Here is a 15835-nt window from a genome sequence, read left to right on the forward strand (position 1 = left end):
TGTTAATAACAAAGAGAGCATGAGCAGACCGTGTGATCTCCTTACAGCCAGCTGACATTTCAGACATTCATAAAATACTAGCTTCCCTACCGTGACACAGTCCAGTGATGATTCTGCTTAGCAGTGTGATGAACCTCAGTGTCTGTCAGGTCATCTACCTTGTTGGAATTTGTTTCTCACCTTCCGCTTAACAACAATCTGTCAGGTCATCTACCTTGTTGGAATTTGTTTCTCACCTTCCGCTTAACAACAATCTATAGCGTCCTTGAGGGCTGATGTCCTTTCATTGTTTATTTTTTGCTGACCTTTATAGACTTTGTTTTATTGAGATCCGAATTCTCATTTACAAGAAACACCTTTGAGATGTCTCTCACTGTCAACCAGACCTCTCAACTTTTATCAAAAGTTAAGAGTGAGATTATGGTAATTATGGGGGCGGGGCTTGTTTGGGGGCGGGCTAACTGGACCCTGGAAGAGCCGGTGGTTCTCAACTCCATCTTATTTTTATCCCACCAGACAATGAAGTAGACATGTATTACTTTTGTTAAAAGAGAAAGAGACGTATAATACTTTATTGTTCAGTTAATGGATTAAAGTATAAAAAAAAATACACAATTGTTCAAATAATACTGAATAAAATATAAAAAATAATATAAAAGATAATATAAAAATTAGTTTTAAGTTATTGACCGAATTATTACACTGTTACACATTCATCTATGGGTTGGTTTATCATTGTAGATCTATAACCTGATCGGTGATTACAGGCTGAGTTTCATCAAGCCTTTATGGTCAACATTTTCCCCTCAGCAGCAACACTGAAGCACACAGAGGTTCCCGCTGCGTCTTTACGCACGATCCAGCTGCTGATGTCTCCCTCTTTTCAGCTCAATGAACTTCTAGACTATTACAGTTTATAACCATTATCATCACTTTTCACAGCGACAGGTTTCTCAGTCAGTCGCCGCGCTGACAAGTCAAATCTCTATTGCTCTCGTCATGGGCGGTGAGTTGGGCGGATTTTACCCCCGTGCGCTGCGAGGGATAAACTTTATCCCTCGCACGCATTTTCCCCACTGTTTAAAACAGTGAGAAAATGCATGACTAAATACTGTAAAGGGCTCCTATAAAGGGAAGAGGGGGGGTACTGACAGATCTGGGATGAAGCCCCTGATGTTACAAGTTCTTTAAAATGACGCTTAAAAGTGCGCACCTGAATTAAAGCGCAAGGCAGCACGCCCACCGAAGTGCCACTGATTCTATGTTGTTAAAAACAAACATCTACTAACTCTCCTATTGACTTTAACTGGCACACGTTGCTACCGATGTGAGGACATTAAACGCAGTGATTCACGTTTTGAATGGTGAATAGTGATAAGAGCACCTGGTCCGTGGAAAAGGAGGGGGGGCAAGCGCTGAGACACAGAAATACGGTGCATGTAGGTAAAAAATGCAGAATTAATAAAAACGAAACTTATAAACAGACTAAGTGGCGTTTTAAACTGCATCTGGTTAGCAGAACTGTTTTATGATCCAGAGTGCAGCCATCACTGGTTCTGAATGAAACGGTCATCTGGCAGCAGCTCCCCCCGCCCCCTCCCCTCCTGTGTACGCGGTACAGGACCTTACCGGCTTGCTTTCACCACTGTTAAGACTAAAATTATTCATAAGTCTGATCACTCTTCCTGCTGCTCTGTTAACACGAACTGCAGCAGGAATTACTGATGGCCACAAGTTGTGAAAGAAGCCGAAACAGCTCAGCAGAAGGCGGAGTTTTGTCGTCCGCAGCCCAGATGGGCTTTGTGATTTTTATGCGTGAGAAATGCCATGTTTGCGTGTGAAATGCCATGTGTTTGCGTGTGAGCGTGTGAAGTTAGTGAAATGCGTGTGTCACACGGTCAATGCGTGAGAGTTGAGAGCCCTGCTGTCAACACACCTGAACACATAATTAGGTCATTGGCAGGACTCTGTAAAACTTGAGTGTATGAGATGGTAATTTAGTCCATTAATCCAGGCGTGTTGTATTTGGGTCGGCTCGCAAGTGCTGGAGTTTGAGACCCCTGCACGGTTCAGGTTAGGCGAGTTTGTCGACCAGTCAAGCACAGTACTACCAGTATTACTGAATCGGCTTTTGGAACTGTTGACAGTGTTTGCCTTTAAAAGTTTCCTGGTAGATAAGTGGGGTGACTTTTTTTATTAAAAAAAATTTTGAATTGGCATTATATAAATAAAACTGAATTGAATTAAAAACTGAAGCTCCTTGTTGACTCTAGTTTGTTCCTCTTTGGGTTCAAAGATAATAACTTGTCCAGATTGCTATTTTTATTAGTGGTTTAATAACTGCTGTTTTTAAAGCCTGGGGGGGAAACACTTGAGAGGGATGAATTTCAATCAGGTCAGATTGCAATGACAGGCCGGACTTTTAGAACCATTTTCCTCGCCTGATTCTGAGAGGCTGTTTGCAAGAATGCTCCTGGTAGTTTCCTGTTCAACCAGAGTTTATTTTAGTAAACTTTTGAAACACTCCCTTTGTTTGGTTAAATTGTTGTATACTGATAAATGAATCTTTTTGTTAAATACATATTGTTTTAAATAAAGTGTTGTCATATCAAGCAAACATTCTTTTTGCAGCACTCTTGCACATCCAGATCCATTAAACAAACTTAGTTCTTTTATTTTTTTGCGGCTCTAGTGGCACGCGTTTTATTGACAGTGAGCTGACAGGAAGAGGGTGGAAGACATGCGGCAAAGCGCCACGGGTCGGAGTTGAACCCGGGCCGACCCGCATCGTGGACTAAAGGCCTCTTAACATGGTTTGTGCTAACCGCTCCGCCACGGGCGTGCCAAGTTCCTTTATTTTTTTTAACTAAGAAAAACATCCATCTAGCCATCCATTTACCAGCAGTTCTATCCCTTATGGCACACGTGTCAAACTCAAGGCCCGCGGGCCGAATCCGGCCCGTCAAGGCAATTTATCCGGCCCTAAGAGCCAAAAAAGGCATATCATGTCATAAAGTAGAAGCATATATCCTTTAAATTCTATAAAGAGGCTAAAACTTGTGCCTCCTGTAGCAAATTGTTTTTTTTATTGTGTAGTAACAGCATCAGTTTGTCCCACAGCACATTAAAACAACCCAGAAATGTCCAAAAAGAGAAAGTGATGCAAAATGATGAATTTAAAGTGTAACTCACCAGAATATGATTTTTTTTTTTGTGGATTAAAATGTATAAACTGGGCCTAAGGTGCTACTTTTATGTTACTGTGCATTGTTTTATATTTTTATGTGAACTGGAATGAAACTATGAAATCAACAGTTTTATCTATACAGGTGCAAACGGCCCTTTTAATGATTTTATGATGCCAAAGTGGCCCAATATAGAAATGAGTTTGACACCCCTGCCTTATGGGGTCACGAAGGGTACAACCTGGACAGGTCGCCAGTTTATTGCAGCTAAGAGAAACACATAGAGTAAATACACACAGACTCATGAATTCAAGCCTTTATTTCTGTTATGATGGTCTCCATTTAAAGCTAATGAACACACAACAGTTAAGATAAGATGATTAAAGAATAACTGTCTATTTCAAGTGAACTTAAGGGGTAAAAGACAAATATATTAAATTCAGGCTTTATTTGTGATCTATTTTAATGCATAGAGCAAAAGTAAAGTGAACAGGTCACAGATGCTTTACTTTCTGAATCTCTTTGCAGTGACCAAACTGATCCTTTATCACAGTTTGTTCATTTGTAAATTTGACAAAGATGTCAGATGACTTTAATGGAAAACTGTTAGTCTGCCTGTTTGGTGCACTCGGTTTAATTAATTAAATGGATCCTCTTCTTCCATGTTTCCAACACCATCAATATCTACCTTATTCTTTCTCTTCATCCACATTTTCCTGGTTATACTCCTTTTTTGACTCACCCATAATTTTCAGACTATACATTTATGTTATTTGTTGACATTTCTATGGTGTTTATAACTGATTGGTCAGTTAACCAGCTTCAAGTGTAATTCACCCTTACATTGATGTGAAGGCATCCCACCCCCAGACACATTTTGAAAAATGGCATCAAAGAGGTCCCAAGAGACAAGAATTGGCGGTGGGAGTTTTAATTAGGGCTCGTTGCTGCAGCGGTCAGGACGAGTGAAAGTGACCTGTCGAAACATCACATGGTTTTGCAACAGGACTGTCTTTTGAGGTGGAGGATGATTCCTTCCCTAAACACAGGGCTATGTTGATGAAAGCATCCATCCATCCATCCATACATACATTTTCTTAACCCGCTTAGTCACTCATGGGGTCGCAGGGGTACTGCAATAGCCACCATTTAACCCTAAGACCACGAAGACGGTTTTAGGACAAATATTGCAGAACTTAAGTTCACATATATATGTAGAAAGAATGCACAGTGTCATTAAAGTAGCATCCTTAGGCCAGTTTATCTGCAAACAAGGTTGATTTTGGGGGTGACAGGCAAACACTAAAAGAAACAAAAATGTATTTGTTCCACACACTGTTCTGTAGCTTTACAGTTTTGCTGCGTAGTTGTTTCCAAAGTCAATCATCAGTTTTAGTGCACTCAGGATCAGAGTGTCATCGTCTGGATTTAGCTCAATTTCTTCACTGTAGTTCTTCACTGGGAGAATGCGGTTAATTGGAATCCCCACGCTGGAACTGAAGTCAGCCATCTATATTGTAGAAACAGCATTTGATTCTGAATCAGATGTCTTGTTTTTGTTTTGTTAATTTTTTTACTCTTCTCATGAATCAACCTTTCTACAACTCACTTTTTTCTTTAAATGCTTGCTCTTGTAGACGTTTTTCAGATTTATTTCCGTGTCACCACAGGCTTCATCAATGTCGGTGAGAATTGCCAGCTGAGGAATACCTGTGGGAACACAGATTTTTATTTAAATGTTCAGCTTTATCTTTTATTAGCATTAGCATTACATTATTACCATTACAAATATTTTAACAAGTACATGAAAGAAATGCTACTAAGGTGTGCTGGAAGAGCAAATTTTAAAAATGAGAAACATTTATGACATGAAAAAAGACCATGTAGAAAAATGTTACATTTTTTGCGTTTTTTCTACCTACATTGTACAACCCACTGATTGTTGAAGTGGAGTATTTAAAGCGTTTACTCAGTTTTTACATAGTTTTATTTTTTGTTTGTTTGTTTCTTACCCAGATCACTGGCTACTTCTCAGATTTGCTCCATGGTCTTGACCTCCCACCTGATGAAGATATATATATATATATAGATATATATAGATATAGATAGATATATAGAGATAGATAGATATAGATATATATATAAATATATAAACACATACACACATACACATACACACACATATATATATATATATATATATATATATATATATATATATATATATATATATATATATATATATATATATAAATAAAAAAAAATATATATAAATAAAAATATATATATAAAAATATATATACGCACACATACAAATGTACTGACATATATTCACTTGGTGATAGCAGTAGGCAGAAGTTCTTCCGGATCATGGCACAGGTTATAGCACAGTGTATTAAATAGATTTTTTGCACATTAGTTATTGCCCAAAGTTATAACAGTTGTGGTTACAGTTAGGTCATCAAAGGTCAGTGAACATGTTTTTAGGCTGAAACTGTGAATTCATGTAAATTATAAGTTGCGTATGAATATGAATAATTTAATTTTAACTTGGAAAAAAATTATAGCGGCACTAACGAAAACATTTGCTGCACAAGCCAGCACAAACGTAGCACAGTTGGTTGACACCAAATTTATTTATTTTTGCAAATGTGAGCAGGGCCACGGGAGTGGTTGACCTCTGATGACCCCTGGAGAACATTTTTCTTCATATCTTTAGAATGATAGGAGCACAAATGAAAATGTTTGGTGCACAAACCAGCACAAACATAGCTAAGGTGATTGACACCAATTTTGTCTGATTTCATAAAAGTGTGTGGGCAGGCTGGTAGACCTTTTGACCTTTACCTTTTCATTAATATCTTCAAAACCAAAGCAGCACAAACGAAAATTTTTGCCGCACAAACCAGCACAAACGGAGTTGAGTTAATTGACACCAATTTTGTCTGATTTGAAGAAGGTGGGGGGCTGGTTGACCTTTGATGACCTCTAAAAACATTTCTTTATATCTTTGAAATAATAGTGGCACAAACGAAAATTTTTGCTGCACAAAGCAGCACAAACGTAGCACAAACGTTTGACACCAATTTTGTCTGATTTGAAGAAGGTTGGGGGGCTTTTTGACCTTTGATGACCTCTAAAAACATTTCTTTATATCTTTGAAATAATAGTGGCACAAACGAAAATTTTTGCTGCACAAAGCAGCACAAACGTAGCACAAACGTTTGACACCAATTTTGTCTGATTTGAAGAAGGTTGGGGGGCTTTTTGACCTTTTGACCTTTACCTTTTCATTAATATCTTCTAAACCAGAGGTCACGGATTAGCGGACCGTGTTCCAGATCCGGACCCACCTGCCGGCTAATCCGGACCCAACCTGATTTAAAACATTTATATATTACTGCATGTTGTCCGACGACAGTGTCTAACTCAGGGGTTAAAGTTCTCCGTCGCTGCGACGGATTTCCGTCATTTGGAAATTGAGCGCAAAAAGCCCCGTCTAGACTTTTTATTCAAGGTTTAATCTGAAGCTGCTCTCAACCAATTAAACCTGGCTGAGCCGTGACATTAGCCAATCAGAAAGAGAGTAGGGCGGGTCTTTGCAAAGCGAACATTGCCAGTCTGCGGTTTATCGGTGTTCAATCATTTTAACTTTTGGGAGAGCATTTTAAACTGGCCACAGATGGTATGACTGAAAGTAGCGGTAGTCAAAGGTTATTTTTTTGGATTAATGCAAACCAGCAGGTCAGAAAGTTTAGAGGATAGAACAGCTGACAACGACTTCCCTGGTAAGTGTTTCTGTCGCTACTCCTGCAGTTAATCAATGAGTTATTTCCACCTGCGGCCACGTCGCCTGTTAGCGTTTATTCCCTTTGCTGATAAACACGGCGACCAACCAAGGATCTCCTCATGATTCGCTATTATGTTTTATTTAAAACACAAGAAGAGTGATGCGCTAGCTCAGGCTAATTTAGCATGACCCTTGAAGAAGAGGAGTCGGAATGTGAAACGATGTCCCGCATTTGACTGGGTTCGATTCGGAAAAAAGAAAAAAAAAACTGCGCTGTTCTGAAACAATGAAGGCAGAGCTGCATCTGCTGTTGGTATGCAGCAGTGTTCACCTGAGGAGTAGCTGCGCTCCAGGACAGTAAATAAAATGACAAGGATTTTGATGCCTACAGAATTGTTAAGAAAACTACATCAAAAGATAAAACAAATAAACTGCAGCTACAACATGGACTGGAGAATGGGTTCTAACTGGGTGAGGCCAGAGAAGGGCAATTCTCGAAAAGTTTTTATGAAGTGGAGCATGGACACAGGGTTCATCCTGGACAGGTGTCCAGTCACTGGGCTAAAATATAAGAATTTTATTAAACTTCAAACAAGTTAAATCATGCCTTTTTATAAACTGTAATGATTAATTGGTGAACAATAAGTAGCAAAGCAGAGACTGATTATTGTCATGCGCAATCTGTGTCAAATTAAAATGTATTATGTCATGGTATGATCATAATATTGGTTTATATTGAATGTGACAGGGAACCAGTGGAGTTAATGTACAGGAGTGAAGTAGATGATGTAATGATGCAAGCTGCTGTCCTTTGAACAAGTTGCAGTTTATGGAGGTTTTCCGTAGGACAGGGACTGTGGACTGTGGACCAGTTTGTCAAAAGTGTGAAGGAAGAACTTGATGCTGCATAGATGAAAGTAACCCAGATGATGATGTGGAAAGTGATGGAGAGGCTGTCCAGGATGACGCAAAGGCTCTAAAGCTGAAAGGTGGCAGAGATACAGGAATTTTCAATGGATATTTTAAAAGTACCAGATTTGGTTGACTTTGCACACTAAGCAAATGAGCCAACTAATGGAGCATAATGTCCACGGCCCATGGAATATATGGGCTGACGAGAAAAAATTTTCAGTCAAACATTATTTTTGCTTCAACCCCTGATTTTAAAATAGAAAAACGTTCTATTTTTATGTTATTTTTTTGTTTAGGAAGTCAATGTAAAAGGTGGATGCATAAACATTTTATTTCAGTGTGAAATACTGTTTGAAGTAACGGATTGTAATTAAAAATGTGTCCGGACCTTTACAGGTTGTTGATTTTTGTTATTCGGATTTTTAATTAGTGACCCCTGTACTAACCAAAGCAGCACAAATGAAAATTTTTGCTGCACAAACCAGCACAAACATTCAAGTTAATTGACACCAATTTTGTCTGATTTGAAGAAGGTGGGGGGCTGGTTGACCTCTGATGAACTCTAAAAACATTTCTTTATACCTTTAAAACGATAGCGGCACAAACGAAAATTTTTGCTGCACAAACCAGCACAAACGTAGCACAAACGTTTGACACCAATTTTGTCTGAATTGAAGAAGGTGGGGGGAGCCAACTTCACTCAGGTAAGGATCAGAACAAAGCAGAGTTCCCTTCTGCCTGAAGTAACCCAAGTTTCTTCAGTTTAGCAGTTTTCCTGCTTGGTTCTGCTCCTTGTGCTTCTAGCTGTCTAGCTAACCCTACTAGCTGTCTAGCTAACTCTCCTAGCGTCCATGTTTACTCCAGTGTTGACTTCAATGCTGACGTTTCAAACAGAAATGAATAGCACTGCTTCCAGCTCGCTCTCGCTTGCTTCTTTGTCTCTTCTTGTAATTGTTTGGTAATCAGACTGAATTGCCATCCCGCACTACCGACACCGATGGTGACCACAGCCGAGCCGCGCCGGCTTCTCTCTGAAGGCTATTTGTATGACCAAGCGACCCGCCCCTCTCCAGCTGTAATTGGCTAGCATGTTGTTTTCAGTCGTTGATTTGATTGGTTGAATTGTTTGATTGACACATCAAAGATAGTACTAATAGAACGATGGCCACTCCGAGGTTAAAAAAGAAAAAAAAAAAGTACAGCTTCCGCCCAATGCCTGCCCGCTCTAAAAAAAATAATTTCGGTCTCCAAAAGGGGGTGTGCGCACCCCCCCGCGACCCCGCCTGTATCCGCCACTGGATATTAGCACACCTAAAGAGGGAGGGAGGGTGCAGAAGGGAACTCTTGTCCGGCTTGGTAACACCAAGGGGGCTTGAGGGGAGTGCCACAGCAAAATCTGAGCGAAGAGGTTCCAGGACTTGACTTGAGACTTCAGAACTCTGAAGAGCGTCCAGAGGGTGATCCAGTGCATGAAGCGATCTGTGAGAAACAGGAAACATGATTTAGCGCTGGGAACAGGTAAACTGTGTAGACAGTGGCCACTGAAGCATACCACAATGGGTTAACATTCTGGCGTCCTTCTGCTGCCTTCAACCTTCTTTTAAGCTCCAGCCCGGAGCTGCCGAACGAGCTGCAGGTGCGCACCATGTCCATCTTTCAAACTGCAATCACCTGTGAATGAGGGAGAGAAGAGAGAGCAGACAGCGCTGGCAGAGAGCTGCACAGCACTGCCTGCAGAATCCTGACAATCCGGATATGCAATTTCTGACATACCACAGTTTTTTATGTGTCCTATCATGCAGTTCAGCACTAAGAATGCAAAAGAGAGCCCAATAGATTTATTTCCACTAGTGGAGCATCACTGCTTTCACTATAATGCTGCCCTAGTTATATATGCAAATTATTGGATATTATTTTGGGGTTATTTCAAATTTAATGGACACAGAAATGGAAAGCTGAAAGAAAGAGAAAGTGATGAGGCAAAATGTCAAAAGGGAGTGTTATGAATTGGGATTGATGAACCCGAACTCAACCACACACAGAGCTTCGATTAAGAGTTTTATTGAAGATTGATGGATAGTGTAGTAGATTAACCTCTCACAGTACTTGTATTTTCTTGTCACATTAGTTAAAGGGTGTGCTTACATATCTCACAATGAATGTATTCCTATCACTATGATTAAAAGTGTGCCTTAACATGTATCTGAGGGAAATGTGTGTGTCAGTCTTGAGGTCAAGCTGAGAGTTAGACGCACACAGGCAAGGGCAGTCAGACATACATGGTGCACCATGGAAACATCATGATCAGAAATCAAACTATGTTGTATTGTGAACAAAAGATGTATGGTAAAGGTCCAGGAAGAGGAAACGATGTGCAACTGTTTAGCATGGCCACATGATGTTAATATAATGGAGTGTTGTCATCAGCAAGAAGATAATGATGGGGAGCCAGTTTGCAAATGAGGTTAACATAATGAGGTGGGGCCATTTGGAAGGAGGCAGGACAATAAAGTGTTTTAAAAAATATGCACCCTCGGGAAGTTTCCTCCGATATGTAACAAAATAATAAAGATATCCGTGGAAAAGTGATAGAAAATACGTAATAAAAAGGTGGAGCTCAAAGGAGGAGCCCCAAGACACAGACCATTTTCTGTACGTTGTCAGATGTTGTCCGGAGCTCATCTCATTTGTGATTGTCTTGTGTTGTTGCAATAAACAGCCTTGGACCGAAACTCAGCTACTTTTGTTCACTTTTTGACCACTGTTGGATATTCTTAACTGCCTTACCAAGAACTTAGAATTTTTGAAGGACTTTGTACAAATTATTACGTTGTGGGAAGAACATTCCACGACAATAGTGGAGGATGAAAACCATCAGTCTTTATCGGGCTGGACCAGGTGCATGGTGATGGTAGGAGCAGATGGACCGGAGCGAACTGGAGGACTGCGGGTGCTGCGCTGTGGAGCCAGGAGGCCTTCAGAGAAGGCGGGAGAGCGCTGGGGTCGGGAATGAGCCAGCACCACAGCAGGGAGAGTCACAGACAGGCAGACGTAGCAAGCACAACCAGGCAGACGAAGGAAGAGCTGGCAGGCAGACGTGGGAAGCACAGGCTGGCACCCCCACCTCTGTTATCTCATAATCCATAACGGTCCCCCTGTTGATGTGCTCAAAAGACAGCACAAAGATAGCAGTTCCGGAAAATGGGCTGGACAAACATCAATGGAAACATTTATCAACAATCAGTATGAACAATTCACTGTTCAGCAATTATCATTCAAGACCACAGTCTTAGCATTTATCTACAATCTAGGGTGAAACTAATTAAGTAAGGCCTGTTTTAGATTACTATGTGCACATCATTTTAGTTTTACATTAGATTAGGTAAACTAAGCCTGTTTACTATCCATCCATCCATCTATTCATTTTCTGACCTGCTTATTCCCTCATGGGGTCGCAGGGGGTGCTGGTGCCCATCTCCAGCGCTCACTCCGTCTACTCTTCTTCCACTCCGAAAAACCTCCTACTTGGTCCTCCGTCCACCATTTCCATGGATAAACATCCATCACTTCCATACCTTACAAATTCAAGAGTACCAGTACGGGGTGTTACAGGGCAGGCAGGGCCTTTCACCAACAGAAAACACCATCCCCTCTAAGACACTGTAAAAACTGATGAGACCCTCAGGGAAATCCCGCTCTCACCCAAACTGAGCCAGAAGACCCCGTATTGAATCTAAAAAATATCATTAAGTATTTTAAGGACCCTTGGTGCAAATCAGATCCTGGTTCTTCTAATGTCAAACCAAAAACATTGCATGAACCGTAGGTCTCGGTGTGTGGGTCTGAAGCAGACCATTTCCATTCTTTATCATATAACCATAATGATCAACATAATGCAACATCACAGTATGACTGTCATAACACACAAAATCAATCAGGATCATGTAAGTCAGTGGAATAGGGCAGTTAAAATAAAACAGTAATCTAATATGAAAAGAGTCCGTACATCAAGAACACAACAAAAAGAAAGCCTTCAGGCCATGGTCAGAGCACATGGCAAACATGGATCTAATTGTGCATAAGTAGTTTTCTAATGGTTATTCTAGTGTCTCTACTGTATCAGGATAATTAATCCTAGTTCTCTGGCTCCTTCTTCCACAGCTTCTTCAGTTTTCTTCTCCTGTTTGTAGGGGATGATTTGACTGGGTGGCAATGTGTGTTTGGTTCTGGCTCAGGCAATCAGCAGCTCACTTTTCATTTCCCCTTAATAAGCTGTTCCTTTAAGATGGTTTGGCAAAACACAAGGCTTCGTTTGCTGTTCTAAAACAGAAACTTCCATCCATCCGTTTTCTAACACGTCTATCCCTTGTGGGGTCGCGAGGAGTGCTGGTGCCTATCTCCAGCAGTCAATGGACGAGAGGCGAGGTACACCCTGGACAGGTCAACAGTCTATCGCAGGGCAACACAGAGACAGACAGGACAAACAACCATTCTCACACACACTCACACCTAAGGAGAATTTAGAGAGGCCAATTAACTTACCAGTCATGTCTTTGGACTATGGGAGGAAGCCGGAGTACCCGGAGCGAACTCAAACACACACAGGGAGGACGTGCAAACTCCATGCAAAAAGAGCCAGGGCAAGGGTAGTTGAACCTAGGGCCTTCTTGCTGTGTGGCAACAGTGTTACCCACTTTCCACTGTGCAGACCAAAACAGACACAAAAATGTGTAATTAGTGTTCTTACTAGGCTCCTCATTCTTTCATCATTTATTCAAATCTTCCTTGAAGCATTTTCACATCCAGATAATCCTGTTCACAATTACTTAGCTCTTATCTGCACTTTAATAATTGCTTGTAAGTAATCTAAATGTCTAAATGTATGTTCATCAGTTTTTCTCAGTATTTCTTAACAGAAATCATCCAAGGTGTGTCTTACCTTCCGGTGTCTGACAGTTGAAAGTTCTCTGTAACATATTTGTTTGTGATCTAACTCATTCCACAGATGTTTCTACTCATTACTATGTGTGCTATGTTTCTGTGAAATTTTCTGCTGAACCAGTTATAAAATACTTTAATTGTGTGTTTTCAAAAACCAAAACAGTAACCCTCTAAGTTTTTTGAATATTATTAATATTTGTTTATTTCCAGAAATATATTTTAGTTTAATCAAAAACATTTCTACATACTCAGTCTTATTTTAAAAACCTCAGCTGAATAAAAGGAAGTCATTACATGTCTAAGAGCATTACTAAGTCATCATTGGTTGATATTAAGGAAGTAGGCATAGCCAAGGGATGAGAGAGGAAGTACATTTTTTAATCAGTGTAAGCTTGACTGTGCATCAAAGTGAAAGGACTTCTTTCTTTTGCCTGAAGCGTACTTCTATTTTAACCCTTTTAATTGCATATTTTATTAATCTCTGTTGGGTTCAACGGACAGTTTATCTACTAAACCCTGGATGTTTTATCCCCCCCTGTATGAATGGGTTTGAAACAAACAATTAAACATTGATCTCATCCTGTGAACAGTAACTGTTGAAATTAATATGGGCCTGCTTCTGCTTTTTTCTAAAGGCCCGTCTTACCCCGGTTTAAGATTTGATAGCAAAGGAGAAACAGATTATCAGAGGCAAACATTTAAAATATGCATATTTATTTCATTTGAAATTCAAGAGACAAAGAAAAACTTACAAGCTTATTCTACCCACGTCCTTCTCCCAGGCATTGCAGCTTCTTTGTCTAATTAAAGGTTCGCAAAGACATCCTTTTATCACACTAACTAACCCCTCCCGATTAGGTTAGGGGTTGTGGGCGCAGAGACTGTGTCTCTAGGTTCTATCTGTTCTCAAAACAAAGAGCCTCTTCTCTCAAGGTTTCCATGCAGTACGGCCGATTTAGTACCCAAAATGTCCTATCAGGGGTCAAGCCAAATGACCTCGAGAACCATAAAATAGTTTTAAAAACTTAAAACAAACATCCTGTGAGCTGTGTGTTTTCTGCCTCAGAGGAGAGACACAGTTTAGAGGCCAGGAGTACCTTTTATTATTCTCCATACAAATGCCTGATTAAGACTTGAAAGCTGTTTCATACACTTAACATTTATTTCATTGATAATGCACACATAATTTAACTATTAACATTGTCTAATTCAGTAATTTATTAAGTATCCATTTCTCAGCTCTGATACATCTAGTTTGATCCTGCAGAAAGAAGAAAGAATTAACCAGACAGTACTCAGTGTGATTCTCCTACATTTCCATTTATTCATCATCATTATTATTATTATTAATTTTAAATATTATTATTATTATTATTATTATCCCCACAGTTCTCCCAAGCTAGGTCACAGTGTTTGTGAAAGTTCATCACCCAGTGACTCTTAATGTCTTATATTACGTTTGTGCAATGAATCTTGTCCCAGAAGATTAATCATGTCAATAAAATAATTGTTTTGTTCAAACCTAGAATTGCCTTTTTCATTTCACTATCATTTACTGTCTATCAAGTTGTGTAATTGCTCCTAAACCTTTAAATATTAATCACCTGTATTTAAACTTCAACCCCTCTCTGTGTCTGTATGTCTAAACAGGAAAACTGGATATTTGTTTTTTGTGCATGGGCATGGTCAGGACAAAGAAAGTTTTTCTCCGATGCTTCTTCTTTTGGCAATCCCAGCAAACCCCAAAAAATGTTTACAGTTAATGTTAGGTTTCAGATAATCCCTGTGGGACCACCTTGTTGTCTCCTGTGTCCCACCTGGTCCCAAGTTTCCTGGCAATTGAATCACCTTCACTGCTTGTTATAAGTTGATAACAGTTTCAAACCACAGCAGCTTGTCCTGGGTGTCTCCAAACCCCCTATGAAATGTCTCTTCACATCATCCTCTTGGAGCAGCCATGTCCGCGTCTTCTCACCAGGCTGAACTATGAAGCAGAGTTGTGAGCACCGGACATCACCTCAGGTCTTGTTAAGCTGGGTTCCCTGAACACCAGCCCATCCAGGTCATGTTTGTGAAACTGTGCAGTTCAAGTCCAACATCTGTAAAGCAAAACACCCATGCATAGTCCTGTTTAAACTGTTCTCTTCATAGAAAGAGCTCCAATGTTGGGTGCCATTGCAGTTTTAATGTTCCTCAGAGTGAACCGTCACACATCAATTTATTCTTCTTTTATTATCACCTTGCACCCAGGAGTCACTCTGCTATCCTGACCAGATCCAAAAATGTCCAACAAATCTAAATGGCTTTATATCTTTTTATTAGTGTGGGTAAGAGGACAATCTTTAAATAATCCTGCCTTAAAAGACCACTTGGCAAAGAGTTGATTAAAGTCAATAATATGTTTATTATTTCATAGGGATGTGTTAACATCTGGTTAAAAAAAAATCTATTTGGTTATTCGTGTCTGAGCAGAGGGATATTAAATCCTATGAAATTAATGACCTACTTGAGGAGTTTCAGTCAGGCTTTAGAGCTCATCATAGCACTGAAACAGCTCTGGTGAAGGTCACCAATGATATTCTCATGGCCTCAGATAATGGACTTGTGTCTATACTTGTCCTGTTAGATCTCAGTGCTGCATTTGATACAGTTGATCACAATATTCTCCTACAAAGACTTGAGCATACTGTAGGGATTAAGGGAAAAGCATTAGGCTGGTTTAAATCTTATCTGTCGGACAGATTCCAGTTTGTTCATGTTAATAATAAATCTTCCTCAAACTCTAGGGTCACTTGTGGAGTACCACAGGGTTCAGTCCTTGGACCAATTCTCTTTACTATATATATGCTTCCGATTGGCAAAATTATCAGACAGCATGGGATTAATTTCCACTGTTATGCTGATGACACTCAGCTATATTTATCCATAAATCCTGATGAATCCAATCAGTTACTTCGACTGCAGTCATGTCTTGATGACATCAAAAGCTGGATGACTTTAAATTTCC

General features: G+C 39.9%; 1 protein-coding gene across 1 annotated transcript; it reads right to left on the minus strand.

The window, feature by feature from the left end:
• Positions 1–4533: 4533 nt before the first annotated feature.
• On the minus strand, positions 4534–9520 carry LOC118559435 (interferon-induced protein 44-like). Its single transcript, XM_036130157.1, has 4 exons — positions 9440–9520; positions 9199–9366; positions 4795–4895; positions 4534–4695 (listed from the first exon to the last, which is right to left on the minus strand). The coding sequence occupies exons 1-4, from the start codon at positions 9453–9455 to the stop codon at positions 4534–4536; spliced, it is 447 nt and encodes a 148-aa protein (XP_035986050.1). The 5' UTR covers positions 9456–9520.
• Between the last annotated feature and the right edge of the window lie 6315 nt (positions 9521–15835).

Source organism: Fundulus heteroclitus, unplaced genomic scaffold (genome assembly GCF_011125445.2).
Source record: "Fundulus heteroclitus isolate FHET01 unplaced genomic scaffold, MU-UCD_Fhet_4.1 scaffold_284, whole genome shotgun sequence".
Taxonomy (NCBI): Eukaryota; Metazoa; Chordata; class Actinopteri; order Cyprinodontiformes; family Fundulidae; genus Fundulus; species Fundulus heteroclitus.

Excerpts from the sequence above, each read along its gene's own strand:
- LOC118559435 (XM_036130157.1), bottom strand. Across the intron at positions 4,896-9,198 it reads CACCCTCCCTCCCTCTTTAG|GTATTCCTCAGCTGGCAATT; the intron begins GTGTGCTAATAT and ends GTGTTCCCACAG. Across the intron at positions 4,696-4,794 it reads GCAAGCATTTAAAGAAAAAA|ATGGCTGACTTCAGTTCCAG; the intron begins GTGAGTTGTAGA and ends TCTACAATATAG.